Raw genomic sequence first — 21,101 nt, forward strand, 5'->3', positions numbered from 1 at the left:
AGAGAAACCATTTTATGGGAAATGTTAGTATTATTTGATTACTGCTCATTGCTCTCCTTGTGTGTCTCTCTGCCGTCTCCTCCTGTATCTATCGTGCTGAACACACCAGGTTGAAAGACAAATGAAATCATGTATACAGTATACACGTATAGTATATATATATAGTACTGTGCAAAAGTCTTAGGTGTGAAAAAATCCTGTAAACTATGAAGGCTTTCAACAATATAAATGATGGTTTATTTTGTATCAATTTACAAAATGCTCAGTGAGCAAACACAATAAAAATCTAAATCCCATCAATATTTGGTGTTACTACCCTTTGCCGTCTAACCAGCATAAATTCTTATACTGTAGGTACACTTGCAAACGTTGAGGATCGTAGACGCAGTGGTCGGCCAAGGAAACTTAGCGCAGCAGATGAAAAACACATCAAGCTTATTTTCCTTTGACTGTCTGGAGAAGTCTGGCCAGAAGTGGTCTTCATGAAAGAGTTGCAGCCAAAAAGCCATACCTCCGACATGGATACTAGGTCAAGCAACTCAACTATGCATGAAGACATAGGAATTGAGGTGCAGAGAAATGGCAGCAGGTGGTCTGGACTGATGAGTCAAAATTTGAAATATTTGGCTGTAGCAGAAGGCAGTTTGCCCGCCTAAGGGCTGGAGAGCACCTCTACAATAAGTGTCTGCAGGCAACAGGGAAGCATGGTGGAGGGTCCTTGCAAGTTTGGGGCTGCATTTCTGCAAATGGAGTTGGAGATTTGGTCAGGATTAATGGTGTCCTCAATGCTGAGATATACAGGTTAGTTATCCGTTATGCGGTACCATCAGTGAGGCGTATGATTGGCCCCAAATTTATTCTGCAGCAGGACAACAACCCCAAACATACAGCCACGATCATTAAGAACTATATTCACTGTAAGGAAGAACAAGAAGTCCTGGAAGTGATGGCATGGCCCCCACAGAGCCCAGATCTCAACATCTGGGATTACATAAAGAGAAAGAAGGATTTGAAGAAGCCTACACCAACAGAAGATTTGTGGTTGGTTCTCAAGATGATAGGAACAACCTACCAGCCGAGTTCCTCAAAAACTGTGTGCAGGTGTACCTAGAAGAATTGTTGCTGTCTTAAAGGAAAAGATACACCAGATACTGATTTAGATTCTTCTTCTGTTCATTCACTGCATTCAATTAATTAAGGAAAATAAACTATTAACACTTCTATTTTTAAAGCATTCTCTGTTCACAGCATTTTTTCATTTTCACCTAAAACTTTTGCACAGTACTATATATATATATGTATATATGAAATACGACATGTTTAGTAATGCTGCTGGTTATTAAGAGCCGATGTCAATGTTTCATGAAATAGGCTACTGTTCAGTAAAAGCTTGAGTTGAAGACATTTATTGAACTGAATGCCTGAGATACATTGATAAAAATGGGCATAGTTTTTAATGTTTCCCATTACTGTGTATTTTTTTCTTCTATGAAAGAGTTTTGTTTCTTTTCATTCTTAGAAAATAAACACATGGTGTTACACAGTGGTGTTTCTGAAAGTTATGTCACGTGAAAGAGAAACAATTAAATGTCGCACAGTTGGGGTACATCAAGGTTTGAGGTGATATATGAGCTGAATCTATTACACAGGCTGAGACTTTGAGACAACCAGCTCTCCTTCAGGTGATGTCCTCTGTCCCTGGTTCTCTGTCAGTTTATTTCCACTAACAACAGCATAGCAACTGCTGGCAGCCCATAACTGAGCTTTTGCAGACACCTGAGGATCCCCTCGGTCAGCTGATGGAGGACTACAAACCTTTGTCCAGCGAGGACTGAGACAACTGTGACCACTTTACAGCGGTACACCATCTGACAGGTCTGAATGGTTTGAGCCATAGCTGCTGATGTAGCTGAGCTCCGTGGGAATGGGCACCTTGGGCTCTTTAATAATCTGTGGACAACAGATATCCTTCACTTAGTGAGTCAGCTTGCACTCTACCAGGGACCTGAAACTACTGCAGCTAAACGAAATTTAGCCATCGTTGATTTGACCATTTATTTATGTGAAAAAGATGCATACAGTAGGCTTCTATAAATATGGAGAATCTTTCTTGAGTGTCCTGGTGTCTCCGCATTATCACTCAAGAACTTGTTTAAAATGTATTGTCAGTTTGGTAAAATTATGTTCCACAAAATGTGTTTAGTAACTACCATGAACGCCAAGTTGGTAACTATGCAAGGAATACAATTTTTTTTTTAACATACTATTTATTATATATTGCCTTTTACTCACCTCATCAAACTTTCTCTCACTGTAGACTTCATCCTTGTCAATAAACGTCAGCATGATCCAGTCACAAATAATGGTACACTAGAGGGGTGACATAAAGAGGAAAAACCACTCTGTGGTGCAAAGAGCCACAGCATTTAATTCAAAGTCTCAAGAAAAAAAAAATGTAGCAATTACTTACAATCCCAACTGAAGTCATTGCAGTCACCGTGCTGATGATGGTTGGGATGGGACTGAATTTACCAGCCTGAAAAAGAAATAACACGCGACTAATATAATGACATCCACAGTAAGTTGAAACCGTAGTGATGATGACGGAGTATCCACTAACATGTCCATGAACGATGACGTCCAGACGGATGCCGTAGGCCTTGATAAGCGTCCTAGACTCTACCCCGTCCTTACTGTAATATTTGGCAAACCTGGAAAATTACACAGAAAATACAAGGGTTAAGGCTGGGAAACTTCTCACAAGCTAATGTGACAAAAGCAGTTTCAAATGCTGAACAAAATCGTCAGTGTTGGAGCTCACCTGTAATAGTAACCAGAGCTGGCCTGGTCCTTTCGGAGATCAAGACGACGGAAGGAATATGTAGGTTTACAATGGGAAGGATCCAGGTCCAGGTTACACTTCCAGTTAATGAAAACCCCTATCACTCCTCCCTATTAAAAATTAGGTCATTTTAAACACATCCATCCTTAAATATCACAGAGACACTATGCGTTGTTCAAAATAAGATATGTATGATTAAAGGAAGACATCTTTCACTCACAGTCTTGCAGAGCTCACCGAAATTCTCCCTGGCTTGATCAGCGATGAAGCCCAAACGGAAGTTTGGACAGTAGGCCTCTTTCTCCTCATGATAATGACACTTGCTGAGGTATTTCTGCATGTCACGTTTGTTTGAAGCCTCTTTGATATTTCCCCTGCCAAACACAAGAACAGACGTTTCAGTAGCTCTTCTAAAGCCCATACATTTGCTCTAATGTGTGTGTGTGTGTGTGTGTGTGTGTGTGTGTATGTGTGTTTGTGTGTGTGTGTGTGTGTGTGTGTGTGTGTGTGTGTGTGTGTTTGTGTGTGTGTGTGTGTGTGTGTGTGTGTGGGTACTCTACCTCAACACTTTAAATCTGGGGAAGTGGATAGAGTTCCTGATGAACACCGTGAAATTGATGGCCTCCACTAATGCTGGTTCTCTGTTGAAGACACCAAATCAGAATAATCCTATTCATACACCGTCAGTGTGTTTCAGATAAAAATGTGCAACATGTTGCACAACTGATAATCTGTCCTTGGTTCTAAGTGTTGTTTATAGCAGTGGTTCCCAACAATTTTGACTTGCAACACCTTAGGTTAAAGTTTTGTCTGCTTGTGACCCTTCATCACAAGTTGCAATAATGGCCAATTCAACCAAAACACTGATTTCTTTCAAACATGTAAAAACATCCAGTATTTCACAGACAAAACAGACAAAGACAAGAAAAAGTAAAAAATAAATAAAAATAAAAACCTAAATACAATTTTGTTAAGCAAAAAAATGTTTCTTCTGATTTCCTATTCTGTTAACCATCTCCCAACCCCCCAGGTTGAAGTATATAGTCTTTTTTTATGTGTGATCTCTATGATTGCTGCTGTCATTATTAGACGCGTGCTTAGCTCGCTGCAGCTCTGCACCTACTGCAAAATAACGTAAGAGAAATCTCTTGTATAAGACAGTATTTATTTAGCTTTGTCCAGACCCTCACCATGCCTGGTTGCAGAGCTGGCAAATTGTTCACAAAGTTTTTCTTATTTTCTTTATTGGTTTTAAGATATGTGGGAAATTTTTCTTTCTTTTGGATTTTGGATGATCCAAATAAACCTGACTTGGTCTTGCAAACTTGAGGGGGATTGCCCATCATCTGGCTTACCGTACTGCAGCATACTCCTCAATGGGACACCAGGTTTGGATCTCACAGGTTTTGAAGGTGTGGTTGTAGTACTGAACACATTTGCCGGTCCTTCTGCCTGAATGTGTTTAAAACAGATACAAACTGTGGAAAATACACACCGACAAAGCTTGAAGAAAGATTTTGTAAGGAATGAAACAGTACCATGGCCATCAAAGTTGACCTCTCCCTGCACACAGTCTGAGTCTCTCGTACAGTTGGCATTGGCAACATTGAAATACTGAAGTGGAATAAAACAGGTTATGGCATTGTCTTTTCTTGCATACTAGCAGATGTTATTGTGGAGAAAGCTTTAGTTGACCTCTCACCTCAGCGCAGGTTCCTTGCCTCTGATCATAAGTAACTTCTCGTCTCAGTATTGTGCTAATCACACCACCACCCTGTGAAGAAAATGCCACCAGAAAACTATTTTTCAGTGGGGTTAACTTCGGTGTGAAGACATAATGATGCTGACAGAGTACAGCAGGTGAGACTTCCTCGATTATGTTGCAGCATTTGTTCTGGACTCACCTCCGATGGTCGAGCGTACTCCACAGTGTCCAAGATATCATCTCCATGAACTGCTGTGCCTTTCATGAGTGTGTAAACTGAGCTCTCTGGACGGGTTTCACTCTCTTGGTAGGCTTTCTGACTTATGAAGACATACCTTGAGGATGGTAGAACAGACAGATGCAATATCACATTTTCTATTATGCCGTTGATATACTGTATATTGGAGGTATCAGGTTACCCCGGATCTGTTCAGCTCTGTTTGCTGAAGTCAAGACAAGAGGGAAAGATGACGCACTTCAGTCCAAAAACCTGAAGACATGTTATCTGAGAAAACGTTTAAGATTTGAAACAATAAGATGAATAATAATATCTTCACAAAATTAGATTCTATGAAAACCACTCTCCTCAGTTCAAACTACATGTCTAATAATTCACAGAGAGACTCAATGTAGACACCTAACCCATCGACTGTGTCTTCATCAATTATACTGTTTATTTGTGTCCAGTTAATTGCAAATAAAAAGTATTTCCTAATTTTTTTTTCAATCCTTATTCACTCACACATTACTGGCAAACATGCAATTTTACACTTTACTTTTTAACTTTTTTTCTGGTAACAAATGCATTAAAACTAACATGGCACATCTGAAGACAAAATATGTAGATAGATTTTCTATCTAGCACATACAGTAGTCAGGCAAGTACACAAATACGAAGCTTACCAGATGAAATAGGTGATGACAAGAAACTGAACGCTTCTATATATAACTCCAAGAGTTGTGTTTTTAACAACCATCACCTTTGGTGTCTCATAGTCCCAGAAACCAAGAAAATAATCCTTTATAAAGTCCCGTAGCCCCATGATGAACTTGTGAAATATTTCACACATATCCTGAGATGCCCTTGTCCTTGTGAAGTCAAATAGTTTCTCTCTGATTCTGTCTCTCTGTCCAGCTTTTTATCAACTCTCCAGATTTTCTTTCTCACTCTCTACTGCTCAGCTCTAGTCTGCATCTCTCTCAAGCATCTCTGGCACCAACCACAGAGAGGGAAGGGGTGGGGTTCAGCTATGGTTAAATCATGCATGTTACTTCAGGTCAGTTTATTCTGATGATTGTATAATTGTGTAAATTCTGCACATGAACTTATTTGGTCTCTGTTTTTTTTCAGAGACAAAACTGGTCGTTCAACAGATTTCATTATATTGTTCTCTGCCAAGTCTGCATTGTGTTACAATTTCATTTAAATAAAACCTTATTTTGGTGTATACAAGCTATGTAATTAGTGTAGTCTACTGTTGATCATAGCCGTTGATACATAGTCAAGTCAAGTGTGTTGTAATGTATTAAAAACGGATGTGCGTGTGCACTGTGCATTAGTATACAATTAATACACTATTGGTTTTGGGTTTTTTATACAGGCGGACGAACGACCACTATCTGGGTCCTCCTCCACCGTCTTCTCCGCGCATGTCAAAGACACGTGCATCTGCTGCTGTACGTAGCGAGGGTTGAGTTCGCTTCTTAGCCGCTTAATTCTTTGACAATTACATTTACCTAGACTTGTGTGAAGGGTCACATATCCTTTGTAAATGGGAGGTCTTCAAAAGAAAAAGGTAAGAGTTAAATGTCGTGCTAATGTCAGGCTCAGGCACGGTAACTCCAATAGTTTCCTGGCTAGCTAGGTAGCTAACGGAGCCTGCTGAAGTTTGTTTTTCTGAAACAGTAAAATCTGTTGGGTGCAGATTAACGTTTTTAGGCCGAAGTATTTACCTAACCTGTCTATGAGTTAACGTCTATGATTTTTGTGAAGTTGAATGTGGTGGTCTGCCCTTGTTTTCCAGTATGAGAGGGGCTCTGCCACAAACTACATCACCAGAAACAAAGCTCGCAAGAAGTTACAGCTGAGCCTCCCAGACTTCAGGTAACCTTAACTGTGTTGTCGATTGTAATAGGATTAAACGATATGTATTGTATGTTTGTTATATTTTATCCATCCCATTTATATCGAGGGTAGACAAAATAACAGAACCAGCTCCTAGTTTTACACCTTTCTAAGACAAGAAATCACAACATACTTCACGAAGGTCGACTGCATTGCAGCCGAAGCTATTACATTGACAACTGGATGGAGGCTAAACTTGTAATTTGTACGTTTTTTTTAAGATGCTATTGAAAAATCACGTAATGACAAAATGACCAGATGGAGTGTAATGTTGTGAATTGCCATAAAACAGTTCTGTACATTTTCTGCAGCCTGCTTATACAACCAGAGGGAGATATTTTAGGGGATTCCTACCTCTACACTGTAGATACAGATATTAGCAGAAAACTACACTTTTAAAATCTGTCATTCTTTTTTTAGTGCTGCCTTTTGATATTGAATTACATGTTTAATTTGTTTTAAATTCAACAAGCAATTTGTTCTATTTTATATGGGAAGGAGCAGAAATAAATAAGTATAAAATGAAGTCTACATTAAATGCAGAACTGAATACACTTTAATATGTGTTTATTTAATGTAAGTAATACCGTTACTGCGATATTCATTGTTATCGCATATTTTGCATATATTGTGCAGCCCTACTCTGTAGCACATAAGATTGTTGAAAATCAGCTCTATATCAAGACACCTGAATGGCAAGACGCCCCCAGACAGCAGGCATGTCACAGACAAAAAATGTATCTCTCCGATTGTGTTTTTTATTTTTATTTTTTTAAAGGCGACTGTGCATCCTTAAAGGCATCTACCCTCATGAGCCCAAGCACAAGAAGAAGGTGAACAAGGGATCAACAGCCCCGAGGACCTTCTACCTGCTCAAAGACATCCGCTTTCTTCTGCATGAGCCTATCGTTGGCAAGTTCAGAGAGTACAAGGTATCTAGGAAGGATTTTTTTTTTTTTCCAACAACGGCAAATGAACATGCTTATAAGCAATGGTTTATTCTGAAAAGGATATTAATTGTACCATGTTAAATTGGTGTCCTGTTGTGGATGAATAACTTCCTCTAATACAAAGAATTTTCATTTTAACTTAGGGTAAATAAGCCTGTGTCTGAGTATTTCTCTATAATTTAAAATTGTCTCGTATTACTTTTTTGTAAAAATAATATGTGTTATTACTGGTGTGACCCAGCACTCATTGGTCATTTACACTATTTCAATGACAAAAAGTTTTATTCAATGATATGAAAAACAAGCAATGTGAAAGGTTTTGCCAGAAAGTCAAATGACTGGCTTCTCTCCTGTATAGCCAATCCACTTTATTTATTTTTTTATTTATTACAAACACAAGGTTTTCAAAGTGCTGCACAAAAAGATAAAACAGAATAAATAGATTACACAATAAAAGCAAATAATTAAAAAAAAAAAATATATATATATATATATATATATGTGTGTATATATGTATAGTTTTTTTGTACTTGAAATTGTCATTGCACAGTAGAGGGAGAGAAATAAAGCTTATTATACAATTGTTTCCCCGTTACAACGGTCTAAAAACACAAATAACCAACAGATGATTTTTGTGGAGACGGATGCTTTTCTCCTCTGCGTGTTCTTCACACTAACAGTGAACACCACAGAACTTTTTTTATCATCCAGTTCGACAGTCAGTTATAACGGAAAAGAACCTAAACCATTTTTAAGTTAGATTTTCTTTAGAGCCTTATTACGTGGCATCGGATAGGTGCGTGAACTACAGTACTTCCCGATACCAATATCAGCGTTTTAGGCAGTATTGGAGGTGGTACCGATACTGGTATCGGAACATCTCAAGGTTCAGTATTGATTTAAGACAGGGAGAGCTTTTTTATAACATCATTAAAAGTAAAGTGATATTTTGCTGCGATTTTTCTTAAGTCAGCAGCACACTGAACTGCAGGCTGCAGTCTGTGTTTCTCAGGCGAGAGAGAGAGAAAGCAAACGGACCATCTAATGTTCAAACGCTGGGTTTTCCAGGAAGTTTTTACCAGTTGAAACTCTGCTATTGCTCTGCAAAAGTTTACTCAGTCTTTGGAGAATGGACGGGGAGGATCTTCTGTGCTAATTTCGAGGCCGAAGCCAGACTCTGTCATGCTGGTTGGGTACTGATATCAAATTTTCGCCTCAACAAGAAATCTTGTCACATTTTAATATTGTGACGGGATCTTTTCACTCATACAATCTAAAACCTTGTTGTTTCCCTAGTGTTTTTTTCCTGCAGTAATGTTAGTAAATGTGAACTTATCTTAACAGGTTTTTGTACGCAAACTTAAGAAGGCGTATGGAAAAACAGAATGGTCTTCTGTGGAGAGACTGAAGGAGAACAAGCCGGTCTATAAATTGGACCACATCATCAAAGAAAGGTGGGACAGTGTTCTTCTCCTTACTCGACATAGGAGGGCGATGTTGAGCTTAACTTACTGTTTAGTCAAACTAGAGAGTATCAGCAGAATTACTGGGTAACTGCAAATTGTGAGATACACTGCTAGGATTTAAAACATGTAGAATGATGTTCGCATATTTAGGGAGCTTCTTAATTACTGATGAACTAATTTTAATTTGCTTTTTTTAATGTGCAAGTTTAAAACCTATTTTTCAAGTTTTGTTTCCTTCGTGGTGCTCCTTCTTGTGGCAGGTACCCCTCCTTCATTGATGCTCTCCGTGACATCGACGATGCCCTCTGCATGTGCTTCCTCTTCTCCACCTTCGCCCGAACAGGAAAATGCCACGTTCAGACAATCCAGCTGTGCAGACGCCTCTCTGTGGAGTGGATGAACTATGTGATTGCCTCCCGTGCTCTCAAAAAGGTGCCACTTCACGCTGCACAGCAACCATCTTCGTTTGACATACAAGTATAATGGCACTATAGTGACATGTCTTGGGTTCACTGAGCTCTGTTCTGTGGGGAACTTAACACTTGTCTGTTCGTGCTAGGTTTTCATCTCCATCAAGGGGATATATTACCAGGCTGAGGCCATGGGACAGCTTATTACATGGCTGGTGCCATATCAGTTCTCCCATGACGTAAGTAAATTATGAATAGCAGTTCATAGTGATTATGCTAACCATAAGCAATTATTAACATGTTATTATTATTATAGAATTGCCCTGCAGGGCTCTACAGTGCAAGTGTAAATGAACTTTAGGCTGTGTTGGCTGATTGAACATAGTTACTCTTTTGTTTAAATGAGTTATCTAACTGCACTGAGGTCTTTGTCTGCTCCAGAGATTATAAACGGTTGGTCACTTGATAAACTCTCTTTTTTGCTCTTTAGCACCCAACAGATGTTGACTACAGAGTAATGGCAACATTCACAGAGTTTTACACAACTCTCTTGGGGTTCATCAACTTCAGACTCTACCATTCCCTCAACCTGGTCTACCCACCAAAGGTATCTTGGACTCTGAAACATCTCCCATGGCCATGTTATAATTTAGACAAAAATCGTATTGTTGCTTATTTTAGTAAGATTTAACTTGTGATGATATGAAGTGATAAACAGTTAGGCTGCGTGATTACTCCAAGGATGTGTTATTTGGTCACCTGTTAGCACACCTGTACTTTATCTATGTTAATGTCATCCCTTCTTTTGCAGCTGGATGTTAAAGCAGAGTCTGAGCTGAAGGAAGAGAATGATGATGACTATGCCATGAATTCAGAAAGCTACTTAGAGGTGAGGCTATTTGTCCTGAACCATTTGAACCACTTTCAGTTTTTTTATTTTAAAGTGATTATAAAATCTAGGGTACTACATATCCTTCTGGATGTTATCACAAATATTATGTAAACTTGTGGTACTGCACACTATGTAGTACACTTTTTTATCTGGTTATGTAATGATGAGAAAGGGTGCATGCAAATTAAAAAATAAAAATTAGGAACTGTTTTTCTTAACCTATGACTTTTGCCTGTGCAGAAACTGTCGGCTCTGAGTGCCAGTCTGGCGCGGGTGGTTTCCACCGCAGAGGAGGAGGAGGCCGAACTTGACCAGTTTCCTGTTGAAGGGGTAAGATAATCAGTTCACAAAATCTGATTTTGCTCTCTTTTCTGTTTTTAATACACTGAGAATTAATTTATTGATATCATAGTTATGACATTGAGTATTGTCATCAAACAAGCAGAAAAACAACTGTTAATAAACTAATTGGTCTCTGAGGGTGCAGGTGAGAGTCCCAATATGTCTGAGTGGAGTCAAAGTTGATGGAGGTGTAAGACTTGGGATTACAGCTTCATGTTTGTTTGCAAAGGACGCGAGGTTTCTCACATTAGGCATGCACCTAGTTCCCTGGTAGGCCTTACACAAGCCTGTAAAACTGCTGCAACTTGTTTTAATCGTTCTTTCAGACATTGCGCAACAGGGATTTCAAAGAACTCCATGACTAACAAAACAGTGGCTTTTTAATCCTCCAACCTTTTACAAAAATATCAAAACATGTTTACCTTTTTAATTCTTTTCTTCAGGAGGACATGGCCAATATGGAGGCCAGGGAAAGGGAACAGAAACATGAGGAGGCTCAGAAAAAGCTTTTTGAGGGTCTCAAGTTCTTCCTCAACAGAGAAGTGCCCAGAGAGTCCCTGGCTTTTCTCATCAGGTGAGTGAGAGCTGCTGCAGTGAAACTGACAGAAAAGTCAGACATTTTTAGAAGGAGACGTAAATAAACCATGCGCATACACTTAAAACTGATGCAAAGCCCCTTTTTCGGTCTTCTGTGTGTTGCTGCTGACTTCCAGGTGCTTTGGTGGTGAGGTGTCCTGGGACAAGTCGGTTTGCATCGGCAGCACATACGAGGTGACGGATGAGACCATCACACATCAAATTGTTGACAGACCCAACATCGACAAACAGTATATCAACAGGTAAATGAATGTTTAACATTTCCATAACAAATTAATTTACAGTACATAGTACAAATAAATGCAAGAAGCTGATAAGTTGTGCTCCTCTCTTCTTGTACATGGCGATATCATCTACAGTGTCTCCTATCGGTGTCGTCTTTCCGTTCTCGAAGTAACCCTGTTCTTCATGTTTGAAAGACATTCTTTCTTTGTCCACCTCTTAATTTCAAATGGTCACGTCATTTCCATCATGCCTGCCAACTCCCTCATGCATGTAATATGCAGGGTGGTAAAACCCTCACCCTAATGGGAACACAGGCCTGCACGATTAATCCTTATAAAATCACAATCTCAATTCACTGTTCACAATTTAATCTTTAAACAACTGCCTTTTGATTCTCATTTAATTTTACAAGCTGACTGCATTACGAACACTACTGGTTTTAAAGCGCTGCAATGCTCTCCCTTCTCTTTATTGAAGCCTTTGTGTTTACATGCAATGTGATGTGCCATAGGTGCCAAAAGAATCTGTTTCGTACCTCAGTTTGTTTTGTTTTGTCATGGTCAAAAAGATTGTGGCAGAGAATTGTATTTTTTCTAAGCAAAAGAACAATCATTCATATTTTTCCCTGAATCGTGCAGGCCTAGTGGGAGATGCACTGTTTTACTATACTATTTGTTTTAGGTACTACATCCAGCCCCAGTGGGTGTATGATTGTGTCAACGCCAAAATAATCCTGCCTGTAGAGGACTACTTCCTTGGAGTGACTCTGCCCCCCCACCTGTCTCCCTTCGTGGAGGAGAAGGACGGAGACTACGTGCCCCCCGAAAAACTAAAGATCATGGCCCTACAACGAGGAGAAAAACCTGGTATAAACCTAAGCATTTTCTCTTGACGTCTTGTCTTTCAAACAGTGCCTTTTTATGTTTTACAATAATTGTCTGTGTGTAATTATGTACCTGTCGTAAATTTGGTGCGTCATAGTAGAGGGAGGGTGCATGTAAAAATGAAAAAGTTTATTTGTGATACTTTTAGATCAATTTAAAGAGATTTTATACCAAAGAATATTTCTTCTATTGATCATAGTAATAGAAAATTCTACTCATGTCCCTTGAGAGTCTGTGTTGTAAAATCTAAACGTCTATATGGGGGTGCATGATAATTCAGTCCATGGACACATCAGTTTTATACATATATATTTACTTCCATCATAGCCCATGAACAGGAGGATGAGGAAGAAGAGGAGGATGATGAAGAGGAAGAGGAGGAGGAAGAGGACAATGAAGAAGAAGGAGAAGATGATGAAGAGGCAGAAGAGAAAAATCTGAAGATGATGGAAGAACAAAGATCCCAGGGCAAGGTAAGAGACTTTTGATCCCTTTTCCCTGCCATACTCTTGTTGTGTTGATGGTTTTACAAACCGGTGGAAACTTACATCAACTCCTCTCATCCTTTTAGTCACTCGCAGTCAAAGTGACAGCCGGGAAAGTGAAGGTAGAAAACCCAGCACGCTTGGAGCAGGAGGAGAAAGCCGAGGAGAAACGTCTGGCCATCATGATGATGAAGAAAAAGGAAAAGTACCTCTACGACAAGATCATGTTTGGAAAGAAGAGAAAAGTCCGAGAGGTTTGTTCCATTTTGTTATTGATTGAATATGTCATTCACATGTAGATAATACTGTTTGTGCAGATAACATTCTTACATGTTTAACAATGGTTCCTTTATTTTCAGTATCGGACATCTTATCTCTTTAAACAGTACTCAATAGCTGCTGTGTGTAGAGTACATTCAAGTGGTGACCCCCGGAGTTCACTGACCTCTAAAATGCCTTAACGGCTTTCCTTTTCCTCTTACAGGCTAACAAGCTGGCTGCCAAGCGAAAGGCCCATGATGATGCTGAAAAATCAAAGAAAAAAGCCAGAAAATAACTTGTCTGATGGTCTGTTTGTCAGAGTCACTTACTCTATTTGAATTCTTGAGGTAGAGTGTATTGCAGGTGAACATGTTCTAAAACCTGTTAGTGCATTGGAGAGCTCTGTGAGTGAGTTGCATGCACCGTGACGTGGTGCATTGACTTCTGCACAATGTCACGCTGAAATGCAGGATGTTTCATATACTAATTGTGTTCTAATTAATGTAAAAGTAACTGTTTGCCTTTATGTTGTTTGTATGATCTATTCTATATTACACGTGATATTTCTTTCACTTCATTTTAAAACGCTCTGTTTTGTAAAATAAAAACAAAGTATTAAAGTCACAATCAATATCCGTTTGGTTCTTTTTGCAGTAATTTACTCAGTAATTGCAGTTTTATTGTCTGTGGTCTTTTGTTTCTTGTATGGACGGCCAACAGTATATCCACAACAGTATGCGAGAGTTATAAGGGAGTCTGTTGCGCTGGCTTCATCTGCCCTCTCTGGCGGACCAACCACAGCTGGCTGACCATACCTGCGCTGCTGTGATTTTTAGTAGCAATGGCATCAGACACCTGTTTTGTAATACTGCAAATGCAAGGGCTTTCATCAGTGGGCCAGACGTTAAATCACCATTGTGTTACTCATTCGGCAATAGACAGTGATCTAAATCCAAAAAGATTTAAATGAAAATATTATTTCAAACCTGTTACATGTGATCTTGCAACATTAAATAAATAGATACAAATAAATATATTTTTTTAGCTATTGTGCAGGTGTCTCAACACTGCGCTACTGGGCCGCATATTCAAGAAAAACATGGTTCAAGTGATCAGTTAGTCTCTAACTATAACAGATGAGTTGTCCTCTGTCGTCACTTCTCTGTGTATGGATCAGAAAAGATGGCTCCCAAACCCTGAAAATACAATATGTCCAAGACCCAGGAGTCCACATCTGTGCAGTGGGCACACGTTGAGGTCACTGTGCTGTTGCTGATTGGCCATCTTGAGTGATTTGTCCACACATTGGCAGTGGGCGTTGATGACGAAGGCGCTGGAGCCCCTTTGGCCTCTTGAGATGCTGCTGTGATCATGGTTCAAAGGCCAGGCCAGTCATGCTTTGCTCTCCTCAATCTCTTTATTCAGTTTGTGACGCTCCCTGCCCCCTCTAATCCAGATCGGCATTCCACCCATGCCCACCCAGTTCACGTCTCGGCCTGACACTGGAGTCCTGCAGGCAAAGGCACGCCCAGCTAAACAAAAGCAGCAGTGTTGTGCCAGTGTGGGATGAGCAGCACGAATGCGGTGCGCCCTCCAAGAATCAGGGCCACAGAACTCGCACGTAATTAATGTATGAAACGTTATGACAACATACTGCTACATTCTGCTTAACAGAGCCAAATAGACTTGTCACTCGCAGTTGATGTGCATTTCATTCTGTTGAAATGTCTCTTGCACAAGAGATTGTATTGAAACCGGCACTTTCATGAGCACAGGATATCATGTTTACTGTATGTCACAATGTTTACTCCCATTCTTATAATATGAAATATTTACAGCTTTGAATGCATAGATTTACAGAAAAAATTTGAAGTATTTTAGGCATCTTAACAGTATTGCGTGACAATCCAGGCTGGGTTGGTTGCTCAGTTTGTTTTGATAAATGTTAAATATGTGGTGCAACAAGCAATAGTTGTTTTGTCTGTCTACATTTCTCCTTGAGCATGTGTACACACAGCTTGCTTAATAAGGATTATTTACAATACAGATACAGAGTGGTCTTGATCAAGTGGTACAATTAGAGCCTTTGTGCTTTAGCCTTCTATATTTGTTCTTCTTTATGCTTTTTTCCACCCAACCTATCGGCTTACAGCTCAGACTCCAGTGTCTCCACTGAATAGCCCTCTGTATGTAGACACAGAATGGGGACTGTACAGCCTCTCTCCTCCCCTCCCTTTTTGTCTTTCTCCCTGCTCTTTCTTCACACTGAATATCAAGTGCATGTCCCCTGACAGACCCCCTGACGTCACCGATGGTTAGATGAGCCTCCCTGCAGAGCTTTAATCAGCTAGATCAGGTTTTAGAATTGAAAGTCGAGGGGGAGGTGGCAGGTGGCCCAAGGCATCAGGTGTGCATGTGGAGAGTTAGCAACCAGATGAATAAGCTCTGTGGCACTGGGCATGGGATAGGGGAAGTACGGGACTGTGCTGCAGTATGTGCATGTTGGGATCTGACATAACGGTGTGGGAGAGATCAACTTTTAATGAAAAGAAGAGGACAATGCAGTTGGACAACACACAATTTTAGTTTCTCTTTGGATTCATGTATGAGGGTAAGACTATCTCCAGTATTTTGTTTTTAATTTGCTATTTTGTCCTTGTAATATTGCTTATGGTCTTTGTCAAATTTTAGAACAAGTTACTTCAGATATGTAATCACATGCCTACACGGAAAACAGTTAAACATTATCCTAAATGTACTCTTTATATTTAATCTTTAAACAATATTGCTCTTGAGCCACTCAGCTCCTACTATTGCAGAACAATAAATCTTCAGTTTGGTGTGCAGCCATGCATAGCTCAGGGTAAGTGTGGACTGGAAAATTGCCTAAAGGGGGTCCTAATGTTTATAATGGTGATTTTAGTAGGTGACATTTCAAGATAATGGATTATAATCGAATTAGTCCAATTGAATCTCAGGTTTGAATGTTATTGCAGGCGTGTCCCCGTGAGAAGAAATGTCACTTGAAATTCATTTTGCATTTGCAGACTAAAGTTTCCACCTGAAACTAGCCTAGTCCTTAAATGTCTCACAACAGAGTGGTTTCTTTTGGCAGACAGAAAGAGCTCTCACATGCCTCCTTAATAGACTCTTCATAGAGTCCAAACAAAGAGCAGACTGCCTTTTTAGCTGTGTTTGGTGAGTAATGTTTGTATAATGCTCTAATGATAAGACTGAACATAAAATGTGACTACAATGCAAGGTGCACACAGTAACTCAGGTCAATATGAAGGTTGAAGACATCAACCTTGAACCATAACCAAAAGTTGTGCTAAATACAAAAATGAATAATAAATGACACACTGGACACTGTACAAAGGACATCATACTTAAAACTAGAATGGGATTACGTCTGGGTTTGTCACAAGGGAAGAAGGCTGTCATAGTTTCAATTCATTATGGATTTATTAAAACTGGTGTGTGATTTGCAAATGGAAAAGGAGGTTGAATGCCCAAACACAATATCAGATGATGTACAATAAACCCAACTGTTACGTCCGCAGTGGTGGCAGGGGAATAAGGAAGTAAACGGGTCCAATCTTAACACAAAACAACTTCCCTAAGAGAGAGGAAGTGAAACGGTTAAACTAAACAAACCACTGGTACAACCAGTAACAATATTCCTCAACAGACACAACAAAGAGAACCACCCAGCCCAGATTTATGACCCCCAGAGACTCTGCTCGGCTATCAGGCCCACCGGCCCCCTCCCCGCTTTCATCCCTGCAGCTTTATATCAATCTACCTGATTGCTGAGGTGCTGCAGGTGTGGCTTAACAGTTGGATGGAGACTTTGGTACCTGGATCAGGACACAAGAGAGTAGAGAAAAAACACACATATAACACCAACTCAAGCACATACACCCACAAATAATGACAACGGAAAACTTGCACTCTGTTTAAATTCTTTGTCTCTCCCCTTTTTCCTTCTCACAACCACTCAGATTAGACTCAGTTAGATCTTGTGTCCTTTGGAGAGTCCCGACCCCCAAGTTAGGAACCACTGGACTAATGAACCATATATAAAATATGTTGAACTACATCCAGCTTCAGCAGCCTCAACAGTAATAATATATACACAGTACGTCATGGGCCATTTAACTGCAGAATGAGTACTTTTACATTTAAACTGCAATACGTAGACACTTTTACTCAGGATGCTGTATTTTCAGAATTTAGTGTTGGTTTATATTTGATTATATTTTTTATTTAAGTAAAGGATCTGAATACTTCTTCCGCCAATGATTGTACCATATAATGTCCTCCAACCTAAACAAAGGGTTAATAAAGACTATTTTCGGTTTTTAATGATTTCAATTTAACTGATTTTAAAATTATTTTTGTGGCATTTTTAGGCATTTATTGGATAGGACAGTTAAGACATGAGAGGGCGAATGACATGCAGCAATTGGCCGCAAAAACCCGCGGTCACAGCATCGAGGACTGAGCCTCTGTATATGGGTGCACACACTACCAGGTGAGCTAACCAGGAGCCCGAGCTTCAACTGATGTTAACTCTGCTCTGTTCTCTGCTGCAGAAGTATTTTCCATCACAGTTTACAGTAATCAGGGTCCTTTCTTGTTGAGGGCAGTTCAGAATGTCATTCTTTTCTGAGAGAATGGAGAGAAAACTTATTTGATCTGCTGTGAGAAAAAATAACTTTACGCTTTCACTGAAATCTAATTTTCAACCAATTTTTTGCGGAACTGATTCAAGATATTGATAAACTCTAAATTTAGCAACAAAAGCTAAAACGACCTCCTCAATCCCTGCTGGGGTCACATTCGTCACATAATGCTGAAAATTCCAGGTGGGTCATTGACACTTTTTACCTGTGTGGCTGAGTCGGCTGGTGGCTCGTCTTACGGCAGTCAGCAGGGGGGAATGCAATATCACTTTCCACAGTAATGCATTATTTATTTTATGGGACAGCTGAGAAACATTGTCATTCCAGTTCGCGGGTATGTCCGTTTCTAGCTCACCATACAATTTAAAGTACACCCTGTGTTTAAAAGTACTGATGAGTACTATTTGAACAAAGTGACATGAGGCTAATTGTGAAACTGGTCAAATACACCAAAAATGTGCCTCCCTGTGGGTGAAGTAGCTTATATGATGATATATGGTGATGACAGCCCTGCACTGTTTGACAGAATAATTGAATCACCTTATAGTTAAAATGGACACTTTATTGTTGTATTACAATTTAAGGCTATTGAATTACATTGCTCGCTGCATGTGGTGGTGTTTGTTTGTCCACTCCAGTAGAAACCAGAGAGCAAAGATTGTAATCCATAGGGTCACTTTAATTCCCAAGTCACCATCTAAATAAATAATTTAAAGTGGTGTCAATGTGTCCTCAAAGCTTGTTTTCTTGACAATAGAGATAACATAGAGGTAGAATAGAGGTTTTCTTGTGTCTATCTTCAAAGTAAAATGTCTGGGTGGCTAGCAGGTAGAAAATGCTCACCATAATGAAGATGGTGTTCTGTGTTTTTAAGGTAATCCTTGATTCTGCTGGACCATGGCTGGCAAGCAAGGTAGGCAGTGGAGGTCCATGTGCAAAGGCCTGGTTCTGGGTACCCTCCTAACCAGCTGCATGATCCTGCTGTACTGCCTCTCCTCTCCCCAGATCCACCTCAGTCTGCCTGAGTAAGACTCATCACACTAGTGTACATGCGTTCTCTAGAAAACATAATGTCACATTTATTCAGCAATTGCTGTATTTTAGAGCTGAAATGATTGGTAATAATAATTCAGGTCAATTTTCGATAAACATTTTTTTTATAATGGACTCTCAAATGAGATGTTTTGCTGATTTTTTTTATTTTGTGTGAGTACATTTCATTAGCGTCATCACGCATTTCTAACGTGGATGTTTTTGTTTGTGTAGAGTTCCAGTGCCTTACTCCTGTGCCCATCGTCCATCCCAGCTCCACCCCAAACCAACCAAAAACAGCTCACAACAAACCCCGGGTCAGACCTGCGCTCCTAGGGTGGATATCATGTTCATGAAGACCCACAAAACAGCCAGCAGCACCTTCCTCAACATCCTTTTTCGCTTTGGGGAGAAGCACCGGCTCAAATTTGCCTTCCCTGATAGCAGAAATGACTTCTTTTATCCATCTCTTTTCCAGCGCTCCCAGGTTAAAGACTACAGACCTGGGATGTGCTTCAATATTATCTGTAATCACATGCGCCTTAATGCACCCGAGGTGGCCAAGTTGCTACCCATGGACACTTCCTACATCACTATTCTGCGAGACCCTGCAGAGCTTTTTGAGTCATCCTTCCACTATTTTGGCCGGCTGGTGCCTTTTACCTGGAAGATACCAGGTGAAGATAAGCTGACTGAGTTTCTACGTGACCCCCATTACTACTTTGATCCACAGGGCTTCAACTCTTTCTACCTCAAGAATCTGCTGTTTTTCGACTTTGGACAGGACAACACTCTGGAGCTGGATGATCCGCAGGTAGAAGAGGTAATCAGATTCATTACTGAGCGTTTTCAGCTGGTCATGTTGGTGGAATACTTTGAGGAATCACTCATCCTTCTCAAGGATGCCCTCTGCTGGGAGTTGGACGACGTGCTCTTTTTCAAGCTTAACGCCCGTAAGGGATCCACTGTGTCTAAACTCACCCCTGAGCTGAGGGCCCGGGCTCTTGAGTGGAATGCTATTGACTGGAAGCTATACAAGCATTTCAACCAGACCTTTTGGAAAAAAGTAGATGCATACGGACGGCGGCAGATGGCTGAGGATGTGGCAGAGCTCAGGAGAAGGAACACGGAGATGGCATCCATCTGCATTGAGGGTGGTCATGCCGTAGAAGCTGGAAACATCCAAGAGACTGCCATGCAGCCCTGGCAGCCCATCGGACAGAAGTCCATCATGGGCTATAACCTGAAGAAGAACGTGGACAAGGCACATCGAAAGTTGTGCCGAAAGATGTTGACGCCAGAGCTTCAGTACTTAACAGAGCTAGGGGTTAACCTGTGGATCACCAAGTTGTGGGGCCATGTCCGAGATATCCTTAACTGGTGACTGGACATGTCCGCAAGGGGGCCAACTTATCTCTGACAGACTGTATTGTAAGAAGATGAATCTGACTGTGTGCCTGATAGAGTGAAAGGTTAAAAGGTTTCTGTAACATTTCAATTCTATGACCGGTCTTGTTTTGCCGAAATGTATCAACAGTGAGTTGTTTGCTTTTCATATGATTGTGTGCTGTAATGTATCTGATGGATGTTTGAGAAAAACACTTCACAATCTACAAATACTGAACCCCTTTCCTAAACGCAGATAAGACCTAGTATTGTCCTCCATGTTTGTTAGTCAATTTTCCAAAATGTAAATGTTCTTACTCTTAGATGTGAGCTTGTTTTATTAGAGCAGATGAGTGAACAATGAAGTTTGGATCTACTTTTTATAAGCTCTTTAATGGAATAAAGACAAACATTTTACCATCCCTGCCAACTTTAAAGGTTGTTTGGAGACACAGAAAGAACGGTACTTTGCTTTGAGCTTAACATTGTCTTTGTGTCCATCCCCCAAAGTTGAAACATTTGAGTTCTAAGAGACGAAAAGACCACTAAGGGCCAATGGACAGATGTGAAAATAGTGAATGTGAGTACTACATCCTACTTTACTGTCTGTGGAGGACAAAACCATCCATATTTTTTTTTAAATAGGTGAACAAATACAGATGTTTCTAATGGCAAACATGTTCACATTCACAAGGAAACGATCATTTTGTCCCTATAGCTAGCTATTGTTTTTGTTATTAATCACACCTGTGCAGTAACATGTCAAAAGGTCTGTCATGAAATGGGTCTGATCAATAATATGTAAAGGAAT

The 21,101-nt window shown here is 40.1% G+C and overlaps 3 protein-coding genes across 5 annotated transcripts; 2 read left to right on the plus strand and 1 right to left on the minus strand.

Annotated features, from left to right (window-relative positions):
• Positions 1 to 1,341: 1,341 nt before the first annotated feature.
• On the minus strand, positions 1,342 to 5,804 carry p2rx2 (purinergic receptor P2X, ligand-gated ion channel, 2). Its single transcript, XM_034872792.1, has 12 exons — positions 5,451 to 5,804; positions 4,747 to 4,882; positions 4,545 to 4,616; positions 4,381 to 4,456; positions 4,198 to 4,294; positions 3,403 to 3,483; positions 3,063 to 3,216; positions 2,822 to 2,952; positions 2,621 to 2,711; positions 2,471 to 2,536; positions 2,293 to 2,370; positions 1,342 to 1,950 (listed from the first exon to the last, which is right to left on the minus strand). Exons 1-12 carry the CDS (start codon positions 5,615 to 5,617, stop codon positions 1,852 to 1,854), a joined length of 1,248 nt encoding a protein of 415 aa, XP_034728683.1. The 5' UTR covers positions 5,618 to 5,804; the 3' UTR covers positions 1,342 to 1,851.
• Positions 5,805 to 6,142: 338 nt separating this feature from the next.
• Positions 6,143 to 13,813, plus strand: pes (pescadillo). The gene is made up of 15 exons (XM_034872787.1): positions 6,143 to 6,343; positions 6,572 to 6,651; positions 7,451 to 7,604; positions 8,967 to 9,076; positions 9,349 to 9,520; positions 9,648 to 9,737; positions 9,989 to 10,105; positions 10,310 to 10,387; positions 10,631 to 10,720; positions 11,176 to 11,306; positions 11,446 to 11,571; positions 12,236 to 12,420; positions 12,766 to 12,911; positions 13,010 to 13,177; positions 13,408 to 13,813. Exons 1-15 carry the CDS (start codon positions 6,320 to 6,322, stop codon positions 13,477 to 13,479), a joined length of 1,743 nt encoding a protein of 580 aa, XP_034728678.1. The 5' UTR covers positions 6,143 to 6,319; the 3' UTR covers positions 13,480 to 13,813.
• A 487-nt stretch (positions 13,814 to 14,300) lies between these two features.
• gal3st1a (galactose-3-O-sulfotransferase 1a) lies at positions 14,301 to 20,517 on the plus strand. Of its 3 annotated transcripts, XM_034872790.1 has the most exons (4): positions 14,301 to 15,795; positions 16,282 to 16,382; positions 18,747 to 18,897; positions 19,139 to 20,517. In XM_034872790.1, the coding sequence occupies exons 3-4, from the start codon at positions 18,770 to 18,772 to the stop codon at positions 20,286 to 20,288; spliced, it is 1,278 nt and encodes a 425-aa protein (XP_034728681.1). In that variant the 5' UTR covers positions 14,301 to 15,795; positions 16,282 to 16,382; positions 18,747 to 18,769; the 3' UTR covers positions 20,289 to 20,517. The 3 variants fall into 3 exon arrangements, with proteins under 3 accessions (XP_034728681.1, XP_034728680.1, XP_034728682.1); XM_034872789.1 differs by lacking the exon at positions 16,282 to 16,382 and having other exon boundaries at positions 14,303 to 15,795; XM_034872791.1 differs by lacking the exons at positions 14,301 to 15,795; positions 16,282 to 16,382 and adding an exon at positions 17,674 to 17,721.
• The last annotated feature ends 584 nt before the right edge of the window (positions 20,518 to 21,101 follow it).

This window comes from Etheostoma cragini, chromosome 5 (genome assembly GCF_013103735.1).
Source record: "Etheostoma cragini isolate CJK2018 chromosome 5, CSU_Ecrag_1.0, whole genome shotgun sequence".
NCBI classification, from domain to species: Eukaryota; Metazoa; Chordata; class Actinopteri; order Perciformes; family Percidae; genus Etheostoma; species Etheostoma cragini.

What these genes read in the sequence shown, in the direction of transcription:
- pes (XM_034872787.1), top strand. Translation starts at nt 6,320, where the DNA reads ATGGGAGGTCTTCAAAAGAAAAAG. An exon ending in CATATCAGTTCTCCCATGAC is followed by an intron (nt 9,738 to 9,988) that starts GTAAGTAAATTA and finishes TTTGCTCTTTAG; the next exon opens with CACCCAACAGATGTTGACTA. An exon ending in TCCCTGGCTTTTCTCATCAG is followed by an intron (nt 11,307 to 11,445) that starts GTGAGTGAGAGC and finishes GCTGACTTCCAG; the next exon opens with GTGCTTTGGTGGTGAGGTGT.
- gal3st1a (XM_034872790.1), top strand. Translation starts at nt 18,770, where the DNA reads ATGGCTGGCAAGCAAGGTAGGCAGTGGAGGTCCATGTGCAAAGGCCTG. An exon ending in ATCCACCTCAGTCTGCCTGA is followed by an intron (nt 18,898 to 19,138) that starts GTAAGACTCATC and finishes TTGTTTGTGTAG; the next exon opens with AGTTCCAGTGCCTTACTCCT.
- p2rx2 (XM_034872792.1), bottom strand. Translation starts at nt 5,617, where the DNA reads ATGTGTGAAATATTTCACAAGTTCATCATGGGGCTACGGGACTTTATA. An exon ending in GAGGAGTATGCTGCAGTACG is followed by an intron (nt 3,484 to 4,197) that starts GTAAGCCAGATG and finishes TGTCTTCAACAG; the next exon opens with AGAACCAGCATTAGTGGAGG. An exon ending in AGCTCTGGTTACTATTACAG is followed by an intron (nt 2,712 to 2,821) that starts GTGAGCTCCAAC and finishes GTAATTTTCCAG; the next exon opens with GTTTGCCAAATATTACAGTA.